Genomic DNA, 16372 nt, shown 5'->3' on the forward strand with positions numbered 1-16372 from the left:
CCAATACTCCAAACATCTTATACAACTTCAACATAGCATCCGAATTCCTATACTCAATACTTTGATCTATTGAGGGCAATGTGCCAAAATCTTTCTTTCTGACCCTATCTAACTGTGATGCCACTTTCAATGAATTAATGGACCTCTCTTCCCAGATCCCTTTGTTTTACTGCACTCCGCAGTGCCCTATCGCTCACTGTGTTAGATCTACCTTGGTTGGTCCTTCCAACACCTCACACTTGACTGCATTAAATTCCATCTGCCATTTTTCAGCCCATTTTCCCAGCTTGTTCAGATCCTACTGCAAGCTATGATAGTCTTCCTCGCTGTCCACTACACCCCCAATCTTGGTGTCATCTGTAGATTTGCTTATCCAGTTTACCATACTATCATCCAAATCATTGATACAGATGACAAACAACAGACCCAGCACTGATCCCTGCTGCACTCCACTAGTCACAGGCCTCCAGTCAGACAGGCAACCATATACTACTATTCTCTGACTTCTCTCACAAAGCCAATATCTAATCCAATTTACTAACTTGTCTTGAATGCCAAGCCACTGAACCTTCTTGACCAACCTCCCATGCAGGACCTTATCAGATTTCTTGCTGAAGTCTATGTAGGCAACATCTACTGCTTTGCCTCCGTCAACCTTCCTAGTAACATCCTCAAAAAACTCTATGTTTGGTTAGATACAACCTACCATGCACAAAGCCGTGCTGATTATCCCTAAATCAGTCCCTGTCCATGTGATAGGCATTTCTGTAATTTTACCTATCTTTGAATTTCTTTCACTATCTATCATTGACTGACAATTACTAAATTTAGCACAGATCTCAGTGTTCTTTAGTGGAACTTTAACACTTCTGAATATTCAAGCGTACACACCTCATGAAGTATTAGATCTGCATTTCAGAGAATGAAGAAACATGTACTGTATATGTGGAAACTAATTCCGAATTGTAAGGCAAATTTCTAAAAGCATAAAGTAAATGTTTCACGTAATCATGTACCATCCTTTTCATATTCAAGTAACAAAGGTTTTTTTCCCATAAGCTCTTTATGTTTGCATTATATTATAAGTTTTATTTTATCAACGGCAATTGGTAAAATATGCGGTGGTAATATTAAAATGTTAGTGCCATTTAGGAATAATTGTATCAAGTAATACTTGATTGATAAATTGAATTTTAAAATTCTGCTGGAATCAATTCCTTATGTGCATTATGTCTGGTTTTAGGGCACATCATTGCATCTTTTTAGATCTTTTAAAATGGATTAGCTGCTTTGTAATAGAAGAAATTGCTGGGTAGGCAGTGAGGGTCAAAGTGATGTCAAGTAACTGAAAGCATTTTTGTAATGGATGCATTTCAATTTTAGTTCCTACTACATGCATTAAGATGAACAACTCTTGTGATTGTTGGTTTATTGTGTCAAGTGTTGCCATTCTACAGAGAAAAGATGGAATTTAAATCATACTTGGTAGTTAAAGACAGAATGAATAGAAGGATCTGTATATACTGTATATTCAAGTTACGAAATCTGTTAGTACTGCTCTGATTGAAATGTTGCTGTTACTGTGAGTTTAAAAATTAACTGAGGGACACAATTACTAAAATCTATGTAATGCCAAAACCTTTTTTGCTGTGATAGATTAAGAAAGGCTTTACATTAATTTAAATTTATTACAACTTATTACATGTAACAATTCATTGCTTTCTGTTCCACAATGTTTGAAAAATATTGGGCTGAATCTTGTAGGTAAGTGCTATCAGTTCACAGCAAACATCCAGCATTAAAGCTGGAATTGCAAACAACTGTGGGTCTTGGATGCTCAGGTATCCAAATTTGCAGAAGTTAAACTTGCTGACAAGCTGCTGCAGATAAATCTGCCAGTTTGCTCATAGAAGGTTCAGCAGGGAAACACAAACTTGCTGAGATTCCATTACATCAGCGGTCCCCAACCACCTGGCTGCGGACCGGTACCAGGCCGCAAAGCATGTGCTACCGGGCCGCGAGGAAACGATATGATTTGGCGATATGAGTCAATTGCACCTTTCCTCATTCCCTGTCACAGTCACTTTTGAGCCATTACGCACGCGAAGTCATTATGCGCGCGTCATCCATGTCAGCGCGGGAAGGAGATCAACTCCTCGAGCTTGCAAATTACGGCGGGCTGAAAAGTATGTTTGACGTAACATCTCTGTTGGCATTCTGGATCAAAGTCAAGGCTAAATATCCTGAGATAGCCACGAAAGCACTGAAAACGTTGCTTCCATTTCCAACGTCTTTCTGCGAAGCGGAGTTTTCTGCAATGAATGCAACGAAAACTAAATTACGGAATAGACTGGACATAAGGAACCCCCTTCAAGTATCGGTGTCTCCCATCACCCCTCGATAGGACCATCTTGTTGCAGGGAAACAAGCCCAGGGCTCCCACTGATTCAGCAATATTGGTGTGTTGCAATGATTTTATATGTTCACATGGGGAAAATATGCGCTGTGTGTTTAATATCCAAACATTACTTAAGATGTTATGATGCTATTGACTTACTTATATAACCATATAACAATTACAGCACGGAAACAGGCCACCTCTGCCCTTCTAGTCCGTGCCGAACGCTACTCTCACCTAGTCCCACCGACCTGCACTCAGCCCATAACCCTCCATTCCTTTCCTGTCCATATACCTATCCAATTTTTCTTTAAATGATAATATCGAACCTGCTTCTGCCACTTCTACTGGAAGTTCGTTCAACACTTACTTCAAGCTCCCCTGATAATTGTCTTATCACTATATTCATGCGAGGAAAATATGCGCTGTGTATTTAATATTAAATTCGTTAGATAAACCCTTTTAGAAACAAAATTGAGTGTATTAGCCACATATCAACTATATTCCGGTCGTGATTAACACCCCCCCCCCCCCCGAACAGAATCGCCAAAAACGATTTGCTGGGGAAAAAATCGGCAGGTCACGATGTGCATGCGCAAGGCTTCATGGTCATTGTAGTCTTTTTTTGGGGTAAACACAACGTATTTGACTGCTACTCTCATCCATTGGCAACCCTACCCACCCCCCACCCCACCCCACCGGGTCGGCTGGTCCACAAGAATATTGTTGATATTAAACCGGTTTGCAGTGCAAAAAACGTTGGGGACCCCTGCATTACAGTTACTGTGGGAAATTAGCTCATGGATTCTGCTCTAGATTAAGATTTCCATGCCCATTCATTTGAACAGAGATTTTGCAGTTTCATGGACAGGAAGGTAAGAGTTTAGACAAAACAATAATCATTTTATTTTACTGTTAATAATTCTGAGCACTTATCAGTGACATAAATTCAGAATTCTTCCAAGACTGAGGTGACAAAGTTTTTGATGATATTCTTGGCCAGTTTCTTCCAATTTATCTTCCAGTAAGATGGAGGTGCGCTCAGATACCTCAGCTTTAATGGGGCCAACCAAAGGTGTTATTTTCTTTATTTTAAACTTATTTTTACAATTGCAAGACCCTGTTGGACATAAGAACTTCAAGTACTACAGGGTGTGCCCATCAGCAAGTTGCTCATTGGTGAAGGAGCTGGACTTGGTGCAGACCATGTAGCTACCTGCTACAGAAAGGCATTAGAGTTGTTGTGCGAAGACCATGTGCAATCTTAACAGCAAGTAATTGTCCTTGACATTTTTCTTGCAATGGCAAGACCCTCTTAGACATTGGTAATGTAAATTACTGAAGGAGTTGGACTTGGTGTGGATCCTGCTGCTGCCTGTGTTATGAGGTGTAGGTGCACGAAAGTGGTATGCAGTCTATCAATGAATGATCGTCTTGGTCACTTTTCTTGTGATAGCAAATCCCGTTCGCTGATTTGTTGACGACCGGCAGTGGAGCTGCTTAGTCGCAGTTGTGGTGAGGACTAGGTCTCTAGTCATGGTGCTGCCCATTTGTGGCCATCCAGTGGGAAGGCGCCTGAGTTGGTGTGCTCTACTGAAGTGCCAGAGGCATTATGGCACGGCATACATGTTGGAGTCGGTGCTGCCCCTCCCAGTGTTCACTCGACAGAAAATAGGATGTATGGTGTTCGACTGCAGACTGTTGCAAAATTCATGGATTCAGGGACTTGGACTGTAATATTTTTGTGTGACTATCTTACTGCGTTTGTGTGCCTTCTGTTGTGTATGACTGTTGGTATTGTGTGTTGCAGCTCAACCCTAGAGTAACACTGTTTTGTTTGGCTGTATTCATGGCAGAATGATTTGTCCTGTATTTCGAAACACGATCAGCTTAAGCACCTCCAGGGACAAGCACAGAGTGCGCTGCGCAGAATGCAGGATGCATGGTGGGAGAGAAAAGCGGAATAAGTTCAGTCCTACACTGACACAAAACTCTGGAAGATGTACTTCAGGGTCATCGAAGCAGTCTATGGACCATACAAACCAAATTGCCCTCTTATCAGCAGATGGTAAAACCCTGCACAGGGCAAGGAGTAACATAACGAGGGCTGGAGAGAACACTTCAGTAGCCTACTCAGTATGTTGGCTACTGTAGATCAAATCATGCTTGATCAGATCCCCCAGAAGCCTGTTATTGACACCCTGACCTACCCTGGATGATATCAGGAAAGCTGTTTCTCAGACAGACTCTGGTACGGTCCCTGGGAGGGATGGAATTCCGAACAAGCTCTAAGTCAGCAGGCCCACTAGCACTCACAATGTTTCATGACGACCTGATGAGCATATGAGTGGAAGAAAACATGCCTGAGGACTTTAGGGAGACACCATAATTGTTCCACTGTTCAAGGGCAAAGGTAGCAGAGCTCACTGCAACAACTACTGAGGCATATCTGTTGGGGGGAAAATCTTAGCTCGCACCATCTTAACCGCTTGATCACCAACATACCAGAGGCTTCCTGAAGCACAATGTGGCTTTCGACCAGGCCATAGTACTATCGACTTGGTTTTCACCGCTCACCAGATTCAAGAAAAGTGTATTGAACTGAATTTGCAACTACTTACTGTCTTTGAGGATCTAACCAAAGACTTCGATATAGTCAACAGGGAGTCCCTATGGTGAATACTGTCAAATCTTGGGTGCCTGCACAGATTTGTCAATCTCATCCATCTCTTCCACAATGATATGAGTGGCCTTGTTCTGTCAAATGGAAGACTGTAATACCATTCAGTATTTCAAGTGGTGTGATGCACGGGTGTGTACTGATGCCCGTACTGTTTAATCTGTTCCCAACATGCGTACTTCTCCACACATTTGGTACCAATACAATGTGGGATTATACATAAGGTACAGGATGGATGGATCATTTTTTGACTTGTTTTGCTTGAGGAGCCATATGAAAATAATCAGTAATCTCATTCAAGAAGCCCTATATACTGATGATTGTACACTTATGGCCCACACAGACGCCAATCTTCAGCTGCTTGTTGATAGGTTTGCAGAAGCCACTTTTTGGCCTCACCATCAGTCCACAAAAGACAGAAGTCCTGTTCCCACCCGGTCCAAAGTCTACTGCCCCTGGCCCATCCATTTGCATCAATGGTACACAGCTTAGAACAGTGGAGGAATTCAAATACCTCGGAAGTGTTATTTCTAGTGATGGGTCCCTAGACAAAGAAATTAGACAAGGCCAGTCAAGCCCTTGGGGGCTTGCATTCACGTGTACTAAACCAGCATAACATCCGAAAAGCCACGAAACCCAAGGTGTACATAGCAGTCGTCCTTAGCAGTCTATTATATAGCTGTGAAACCTGGACCATATACAAAAGGCACCTTGAAACGCTGGAACCCTTCCATCTTTCCATACACATAGCCTGAAATCAATCGTGGGCATCCATTGGCTAGACCGTGTCACCAACCTGGAAGTCCTCGAAAGAGTAGAAAGCACAATGATCCTGCAAGCCCAGCTTTGCTGGAACAGGGCATGTTATACACATGGAGGATTCCAGAATACCCTAATAGTTGCTATACAGAGAGCTGTCGCAAGGAAGAAGAGTTGGGGGCGATCTTGTAAGAGGTTTAAGGTCTAGGTGAGAGCCAACTTCGCGCATGCTAACATAGCACCTAAGCAGCTTGATCAGAGTTCTCAGGACTGGATTGGATGGCGTCCCCTGGTAAGTTGAGCCTCCAACAATTTCAAGAATAGTTTCCATGCAGATCTGGTCACTGCTCAAGAGAGGAGAAAAATAGCCACTACAGTTGCTTCTACAGTGGCCGGATGATTTACCTGCCCTCACGGTCAACACTCATGCCTTTCTCGAATTAGACTGCAAAGCCACCTCAGAACGCACAATTAATGAGCTTCACGGACAAACGTCATCGTTGGAAAGGATGGGCAACCAACCATTCATGGGTATTCATGTATGGTTGAAAGACAATTAAACTTGAACTTTAGACAAATGACCAGATTACACTCAGTGGCCACTTCATTAGGTTCACCTGCTCGTTAATGCAAGTATCAAAACAGCCAATCATATGGGAGCTAGTCAATGTATAAAAGCATGCAGGCATAGACAATTGATTCAGTTGTTGTTCAGAACAAAGAGCATAATGGGGGAAAATGTGATCTAAGTGACCTTGACAGTGGAATGATTGTTAATGCTACGTGGGCTGGTTTGAGTATCTCAGAAACTGCTGATCTCCTGAGATTTTGATACACAACAGTCTCCAGAGTTTGCAGAAAATGGTATGAAAGGCAAAAAAAAAAAAAATTCAATGAGTGGCAATTGTGTGGGTGAAAACACCTTGTTAATGAGAGAGGTCAGAGGAGAATGGCTAGACTGTTTCAAGCTGACAGGAAAGTGACAGTAACTCAAATAACCATACATTACAACAGTGGTGTGCAGAAGAACATCTGTGTATGCACAACACATTAAACCTTGAAGTGGATGGGCTACAGCTGCAAAAGACCACACTCAGTCCTACTCTGTATCTAATAAGTTGGCCACTGTGTATATTATACCAGGCTCTAGCTCCATGCACAGGTCCCAATCAGCACAATTAGAGCCTTTCTGTATGCTGACAGAACTATAATGCCAGAGTTGGCACAGATTTGGTGAGTTGAATGGCCACCTATGTGTCCTAACAAGCCAATAAACCTAAACTAAAGTAACAGCTTGCTTATGATCTGCCACATCAAGTGGGGAAGGAAGGTCTTCATTGAAATTGTGCTTGAATAAATACCTACCCATTACCCAGATGCAGTCAGCCGGTGGTGTAATGGCATCCACACTGGACCTCAAGGTGAGTGATCCCAGGGTCGAATATGGCTGGCTCCTTGCACACTTCCCATCTATACTGGAGTGAGTGTCGAGCTAGCAACCCAGCCTTGTAAAAAACACAAAAATGCTGAAGAAACAGCAAGGTTGCTGTCTGATGTGCCTCGAGAAGGCATGGAAAGGAACAACAGAACTCAGATGCACATGCATGTGTGAAGATCAAAGAGAAACTTTATTTTAGTGAACCTTCTGATCTTCAAATCACAGCAGCTGAACATATTGGAGAGGTATAAATTTATACAATGTCAATCAACAGTAATTGGTCAGAAATTTTTTGAACACCAAAGTTTTCTGTTTATTAAGATTCAAAAGATAACTCTTGAGGGGAATTTAACAATTGCCATTAATGGACTTCCCTTTGTGGATTCATATTTCAATTCATTGAGGAGATTGATGAGGACACCCCAGAATCCAAAGAACTGGAAGCAAGTCATCCTCAACTCTGAGGAACTGAGTAGAGAACTTAAAGAAAACAATCATAAAAGCATTGCATTTTGATAGGTCTGAATTTTTGTCGGAGGTTCTTCATGAACCTCATGGTATTTCACACCACATAGCTGCTGTAGAGTTCAAAACACCAGTTCAAAGCAGGAAAGTGTCAAGAACTTACACGAACTGCATTTATGCTGAGGATCTACTCTCAAGTTCTGTAACAAGTTGTATCTGCCAATAAGGCCACAAGCCCGTTCATCTCAATGGAGATTTTATAGTTTAAGAAGCCTATGAATGCAACTTACATTTTAATTAACTTTTGTTCCTAGTAATGTCTATAATCAAGGTTTAACTTGTTTTAGGTTTGTATTTTAATTTCATATTCACAAACTTTGAAAGGCCTTGGCAGCTTTAAGAGGCAACAAAGATAGAAAAGTGGCTGTGTGCTCAAGTTTTCTGGGCAAGTTATACGTGTGTCGCAAAGTCGCAAAGAGTAGTGGGAGACTGGAGGATTGGGAAAACTTTATAAAGCAACAAAGAACAACTAAACAAGAAATAAGGAAAGGAAAGATAGAGTATGAAAGTAAATTAGCACAAAATATAAAAACAGATAGCAAAAGTTTTTATAAATATATAAAGCGGAAGAGGGTGGCTCAAGTCAATGTAGGTCCCTTGGAAGATGAGAAGGAGAAATTGATATTGGATGATAAGGAAATGGCTGCGGCATTGAACGACTATTTTGTGTCCGTCTTCATGGTGGAGGACACGTCTAATATGCCAAAGAATGATGTTATGGATGAAATGGGAGGTGAGGACCTTGATAAAATCACTATCACTAAAGAGATAGTGATGAGCAAACTAGAGGGCCTGAAGGTAGATAAGTCCCCTGGTCCTGATGGGATGCATCCCAGGGTGCTGAGGGAGTTGGCGGAGGTTATAGTAGATACATTGGTAATCATTCACCAAAACTCTCTGGACTCTGGGCAGGTCCCGGCGGATTGGAAGTCAGCAAATATCATGCCACTTTTTTAAAAAGGACGTAGGCAAAAGACGGGCAACTATAGGCCAGTTAGCTTAACATCTGTAGTCGGGAAAATGCTTGAAGCTGTTATTAAGGAAGAAATAGCAAAACATTTAGAAAGGAGTGGTTCCATTAGACAGACGCAGCATGGATTCAGAAAGGGCAAGTCCTGTTTGACAAACTTACTGGAGTCTTTGAGGGCATAATGAGTGCAGTGGATAGAGCGGAACAGGTGGATGTCGTATACTTGGATTTCCAGAAGGCGTTCAATAAGGTGCCGCACAAGAGACTTATAAATAAGATACGGATGCATGGAGTCGGAGGAAGTGTATTGGCATGGATAGTGGATTGGTTAACCAATAGAAGGCAGAGAGTTGGTATAAATGGGTGTTTCTCCAGTTGCCAGTCAGTGGTAAGTGGGGTGTCGCAGGGGTCGGTGCTGGGCCCTCAGCTGTTTACCATTTACATTGATGATTTGGAAGGGGGTACTGAGTGTAGTGTAGCAAAATTTGCTGATGACACTAAGCTGAGTGGAAAAACAAATTGTATAGAGGATGTGGAGAGGGATATAGACAGGTTAATTGAGTGGACCAAGGAGTGGCAGATAGAATACAATGTTAGTAAATGCGAGATCATCCACTTTGGAAGGAATAGTCGAAGAGCAGATTATTATTTAAATGATGAAAGATTGCAGCATGCTGTTGTGCAGAGGGATTGGGAGTGCTTGTTCATGAATCGCAAAAAGTTGGCTTGCAGGTACAACAGGTTATTAAGAAGGCAAACGGAATGTTGGCCTTCATTGCTAAAGGGATTAAATTCAGGAGCAGGGAGGTCATGCTGCAAATATACAGGGTACTGGTGAGGCCGCACCTGGAGTACTGTGTGCAATTCTGGTCTCCATACTTGAGGAAAGTTATACTGGCTTTGGAGGCAGTGCAGAGGAGGTTCACCAGGTTGATTCCAGAGTGGAAGGGGTTAACCTATGAGGAGAGATTGAATCGCCTGAGACTATACTCTCTGGAATTCAGAAGAAAGAGATCTTATAGAAACATACAAAATTTTGAAAGGGATAGATAAGATAGAAGGAGGAAAGTTGTTTCCATTGGTATGTGAGACTAGAACTAGGAGACATTGCCTCAAGATTCAGGGGAGAAGATTTAGGACGGAGATGAAGAGAAACTGTTTTTCCCAGAGAGTGGTGAATCTGTGGAATTCTCTGCCCAGGGAAGCAGTAGAGGCTTCTTCACTAAACATATTTAAGATACAGTTAGATACATTTTTTACATAGGGTAATTAAAGGTTATGGGGAAAAGGCAGGTAGATGGAGTTGAGTTTACGGACAGATCAGCCATGATCTTATTGAATGGTGGGGCAGGCTCGATGGACCGGATGACCTACTTCTGCTCCTATTTCTTATGTATTCCAATTCGATTGTGTGTGAGGCTATGGATTACTGTAGCTTTTAATATTAAAGGCTTTAAGGTCATGTTGTAAGAGGTGCACTGAAAAAGTTGGGCCAAATTTGCCAACCAGCTGCTCATAACTCATTGTGTCATTGTAGATAACTAGGCACCTTTTATCATCACTGCTTAGTTGCACTTTAATGGGCAATTGTAGTCCTTCAATATCTTACAGTATGCTACTGTAGTGTGTACTGCAGGTTAAAGAAAGGAACATTGTTTGGAAATCTACACATAGCTTCCCCTATAAATGCTGATATACAAGTCTGTGTCTTTGGTCAGCCTGCACCCTTTTTCCCAAATATGGAGAATCGAGACCTCAAGTTATTTTTCCTTTGGATAGACAAAAAGCAAATTGCAGACAGTAAGAGAACATGTGTAGAAAAATGTAAACATAAATGGCCAAAGAAAATCCAGAAAAGTTAGGTAGTATGTTTGAAGTTACTAATGTCAGCTTTCAGATTAAAAGCTCCAGGGTATAAATGGGAGAAATTGCGTCTTGGTAGAAATTTATTCCAAGTCAGTGGTGCTGAGCAGGCAGCACAGTAAGATAAGCACAGCTTACATTGCCTTTGAAAAATGGCTCTGAATTTCTAAGATAAAGTACAACATGCTGATGCTACCATATAAATTAGAAGTTACTCTAAGTCAGGACTGTTTCCAGATAGCTGTCTGCATATCTTGTTCCATTTTATTACCACTGTACAGGAGAGGAATGCAAAATGACTTCTAATGGAGATAGCCTTGGAGTGTCGGTATGGTTTCTAGCCAAAAAGGAAATCCTCATCAAGCAACTGAAGCAGATCAACCATACAGAATAAATGGCAGAGACCATAGAACCAATGATATACCGAGGGACCTTAGAATACCCCTGGAAAATGGTAACACAGCTGGATGGGTTAGTAAAGAAAGCATAAGCTGAGACAGAGTAGAACACTGGGATGTCATATTTTCGCTGTACAAAATATCTGTTACATCACACTTGAGTTCAGTCTGGTCAGCAAACTACAGGAAAGATGTGGTAACGATAGGGAGTGCAGAAGAAATTCACACAAGGACTGTTGTTATAAGGCAGGGGTCCCCAAGCTTTCTTGCACCGCGGACCAGTTTAACATTGACAATATTCTTGCGGACTGGCCAGCCAACTTGGGGGGGGATAGGGTTGCCAACTTTCTCACTGTGTTTTTCCCGAGAAAGACTACTATGACCATGAAGCCTTGCGTGGGCATCTGTGTGCACATGCGTGACGTGTGCATTGGAGTATGTGCCCATTTTTTTCTACAAGTCGGTTTCGGCGATTCTGTTCAGTGAAACTACACTGTACATACATTGTTTCTACTTTATATAGGCTGTATATTTATCATATTATTCCTGCTTTTACTATCTGTTAGTGTTATTTTAGGTTTTATGTGTTATTTGGTATGATTTGGTAGGTTATTTTTTGGGTCTGGGAACGCTCAAAAATTTTTCCCATATAAATTAATGGTAATTGGTTCTTCGCTTTACGACATTTCGGCACAAAAGGTTTCATAGGAGCACTCTACCTTAGCGGAGGAAATACAGGATAAGGGCGGTCCCGTATGGGACAAACCAATTTAGTCCAATATACAGGATGTCCCGGCTAATACGGGACAGTTGGCGACCCTAGTGGGGGGGCGGGGGGGAGAGGGAATGTTAATCACGATGGGAATATAGGTGATAAGTCAACTATAAGTCACTTATAAGTGGCTAATGCTAAATAATGCGAATTTAATATTAAACACACAGCGCATATTTTCCTCAGATGAATATAGTGATAAGTCAATTATGAGTCACTTATAAGTCAATAGCATCATAATATTTTAAGTAACGTTTGGATATTAAACACACAGCGCATATTTTCCTGGTATGAATGTATAAAATCATTGCAACACACCAATATCACTGAATCAGTGGGAGCCCTGGGCTTGTTTCCCTGCAACAAGACGGTCCTATCGAGGGGTGATGGGAGACAGCGATACTCGAAGGGGGTTCCTTATGTCCAGTCTATTCCGCAATTTAGTTTTTGTTGCATTCATTGCAGAAAATCCCACTTCGCAGAGATATGTTGGAAATGGAAGCAATGCTTTCAGTGTTTTCGTGGCTGTCTCAGGATATTTAGCCTTGACTTTGATCCAGAATGCCAACAGAGATATTATGTCAAACATACTTTTCAGCCTGCTGTCATTTGCAAGCTCAAGGAGTTGATCTCCTTCCTGTGCTGACATGGATGACGCGTGCATAATGACCTCACTTGCGTTCTAGTTCAACAGTGGGCATGACAGGGAATGAGGAAAGGTGCGGCTGACTCATATCGTTTCACATCGCCAAATCATATTGTTTCCTCATGGCCTGGTAGCAAGCTTTGCAGCCCAGTACCGGTCCGCGACCTGGTGGTTGGGGACCACTGGTGGATAGTAGATAGGGTGGGTTTATTTTTACTAGACTGCAGGAAACTAAGCAGATCTTATAGGGATTTATATTGTGATATGATATTTATATGCAGATAGGACAGACAGTCAAAATCTTTCCCGAGGGCAGGGAAGTCTAGAACTATATAGCATAGGTGGCAGGAGAGAAATGTAAAGGGATACAGTTTTCATACAGAGGTTGGTGGTTATCTAGCACAAGCTGTCGGGATGTGATAATTTAAGAGGCATCTGGACGTGTACTCAGAAAAGGAGGAGAGGGTTATGGGCTCAGTGTAGGCAAATAGGATTAGTGTACTGTAGGTGGGCATCACAGTTATCATGGACAAAGGGGACCCATTTCTTTGCTATAGAAAGTGATAAACTTAATCTATGTCTCCCAGTGTAGAGAATCTAGCACAATAACAAATACAGATTGCTGGATTGAAGGAATTGAATTTAAATTATTGTCATGTCTTGCATGTGTGAAGTATACAGACATTGGCATATTAAATGTAATATAAAACAGCAAATACGGCAGAAAAAATCTACAGATCAAATATCATAGATAGAAAACTAAAGTTAATATTTCAGGTCAACTTCAGAATTATTTTTTCTTTGGTGTAGTAAAAATAAGTGGATGAATTGCATACAAATGTGACTCATTTCTCAAAATGAATGCATAAAGGAAAAGTTAGTAGATGGAAAATAAAACAGTTGATTATCAATTATTAATGACATACAAAGACAGAAATATTGAACTATCATGATTCCGAATAAATTTTATTTCAGTTGTTATCCAAATGCTTTGGTAGTTCTTTTACTTTAGCGGGGACTAAATTACCTACTGTGTGAAATAAATGGAGAAAATATAAAAGGGTGCTTGGTCTTTTGAGAGATCCACAGGAAAAAAAATGATACAAAATGAAAGCATTGAAAATTAGTTCAATGTCTGTCTTTCTAACAGTGGCTCCTAGGACAGATGAGTTTGATTAGCAGGAATTCCCAACACAGAGTTACAGATAATGTAGCAATAGGAAGTTTTCTCACTGAAAGGCTGCAGACATCTTGATTAGGAATTGACACACTGATGTAATAAGAGCTGCTGTGAGGTCATAGCCAATCTCTGTTATCAGACTAATAATATTACGTATTTAGCATTCAGTCATAATAATTTCCGGTGTTGCTATGTTCCCATTGCAATTGGTTATTCGGGAAACTTCTGTAAGACTTTTCCGCAGAGGGCTTTGTAGTGAATTGTTTGAAAGCATAACTGAAAGATTGGGGATGGCAGAAAGTCTACAGATCTTTGGTGCATCATATAAAAACAGCAGGTACAAATTGGGTTGAAGAGGTTGAAGTGTAAAGCATATTCGTTCTGTTAAACTGTTACCAACTTGTTTTTGATCCTCTTTATTCAGGTAAACATGATTGGGTTAAACAGCATCATCTATTTTGGCTGGTTTAATGGCAAGGATCCAAATCCGAAACAGAACCCTGGAGAAATTGTAATGTATTCCTACCTAGTATTCTACAAGTAAAATCACATATCATTACTAACCATGACTTGGTTAATAAAAGCTGTGAAGGAGTTTGTCATCCAACACTGGATGTTCATTACTGAGCTAATAATCAGTTATTATTGCTATCTGTATTCAGTTGGCACGCCTGTTGATGTTTCTGTCTTTAACAATCATTATAACAATGTTTTAGAATGTCTGTCATTCAATCCAACTTCAATGGGTACTGTACTTTCATAACTTAAGTAGCTATTTTCACCAATGTGTTTTCATGGACGAACATTAAAATACAAAATCTGAATCTTATTCAAAGACCCACTTTTTCTGAAGTTAATTTTTATTCCTGGCTACAATACAACTTTACCGCTTTGTAACAGTCAAAATCTATTTTACTCCATGCTTTGTATGACTGTATTACTTTTTTATATAGTACTCTGATGTTTCCTCATTTTGTAATCTTTCATTTGTAAATAGGAGTAATATCCACATATGTTACAAAGTACAAAAATAGAAAGTAAATTCTATGTCACCATATACAACCCTGAGATTTGTTTTTTATTTTTGTGGGCTTATGCAGTAAATACAAGAAACACAATAGATTCACTGAAAGGCCACACCCAACATGATGTACAAATAACCAATGTGCAAAGAACAACAATCTGTGCAACTACAAAGGAGAAAATAAATAAATATGCAAAAAGTATTGAGGACATGAGTTGAAGTGAATCCATGGGTTGTGAGAACAGTTTAGTGATGGTCGAGTCAAATTATCCCCTTTTGTTCAAGAGTCTGATGGCTGAGGGGTAATAACTGTTCCTGAACCTGGTGGGATAGATTCTGAGACTCCGGTACCTTCTTCCTGATAGCAGCAGCAAGAAGAAAGCATGGTCTGGATGCTGCTTTCCTGTGAGAGCGCTCCATGTAGATGTGCTCAGTGGTGGGGAGGGTTTTACCTAAGATGGATTGGGCCATATCCATTACTTTTTGTTGGATTTTCCATTCAAGGGCATTGTGTTTCCATACCTGGCTGAGATGCAATCAGTCATCATACTTTCCACGACACATCTATAGAATGTCATGCTGAATCTTCGCAAACATTTTAAAGGCGCTCTCTGCTTTCTTTGTAATTGCATTTAGATGCAGGGTCCATGACAGATCCTCTGAAATGATTACACCAAGGAACTTAATGTTGCTGACCTTGTCCAGCTTTGGTTCCCCCTCATGGACCACCAGTTTCATCCTCCTGAAGCCAATAATCAGCTCCTCGGTCTTTCTGACATGGAGTGAGCGATTGTGGCAGCACACAGCTAGATTTTCAGTTTCCTTCCTATATCTTGATTCATCGCCACCTTTGATTCGGCCAGCTATGGTGGTGTTGTCAGCAAACTTAAATATAGCATTGGCACTGCTTAGCCTCATAGTCATAAGTATAAAGTGAGTAGAGTATGAGGTTAAGCACACAACCTTGTGGTACACCTGTGTGATGGAGATTGTGGAGGAGATGTTGTTTCCAATCCAAACTGGCTGGGGTCTGGAAGTGAGGAAATTGAGGATCCAATTGTACAAGGGGGTATTGAGGCCAAGGTCTTGAAGCTTGTTGATTAGTTTTGAGGGGGTGATAGTGTTGATAGCCAAGTGTAGTCGATGAAGAACATCCTGACGTGCACATCTTTCCTATCCGTATGTTCCTGAGTTGAGTGAAGAGCCAATGCAATGGCATCTGCTGTGGACCTATTGTGCTGGTAGGCAAATTGAAGCAGGTCCAACAAGTAGCTTCTCAGGGAGGAGTTGATATGTTTCATCACCAATCTCTCAAAGCACTTCATCACAGTGAATATAAGTGTTACTGAAGCAGGTTACCAAGTTCTTCTTAGGCACCTGTATAAGGGAAGTATGCTTGAAACAGGTGGGCACCTCACACTGCCGAAGCGAGAAGTTAAGATCTCAGTGACACTCCAGCTAGTTGATCAGCACACGTCTTTATACTCGGTCAAGTACCCATCTCCACCAGAAACTTTCCATGGGTTGACCCTCCTGAAGGATATTCTCATGTCAGTCTCAGAGACTGAAGTCACATGGTCATCCATGTCTGTGGGAGTTTGTGAAGGCTCCTCCATGTTTTGATAGTCAATGCGAGCATAGAAGGCATTGAGCTTATCTTGGAGCGAAGCCTTAGTGTCAGCTACGTCACTTGGTTTCACTTTGCATTCAAGCCCTGCC

General features: G+C 41.2%; 1 protein-coding gene across 1 annotated transcript in view; it reads left to right on the top strand.

The window, feature by feature from the left end:
• The window catches only part of LOC140195309 (uncharacterized), a 193964-nt gene extending 179133 nt beyond the window's left edge, over positions 1-14831 (top strand). The window contains exon 12 of the mRNA XM_072253416.1: positions 14054-14831. Within this exon, the coding sequence (XP_072109517.1) occupies positions 14054-14173 (120 nt within the window). The 3' untranslated portion in view covers positions 14174-14831. The remainder of the gene's footprint in view (positions 1-14053) is intronic.
• Positions 14832-16372: the final 1541 nt, after the last annotated feature.

This window comes from Mobula birostris, chromosome 3, assembly GCF_030028105.1.
Source record: "Mobula birostris isolate sMobBir1 chromosome 3, sMobBir1.hap1, whole genome shotgun sequence".
Lineage (NCBI taxonomy): Eukaryota > Metazoa > Chordata > Chondrichthyes > Myliobatiformes > Myliobatidae > Mobula > Mobula birostris.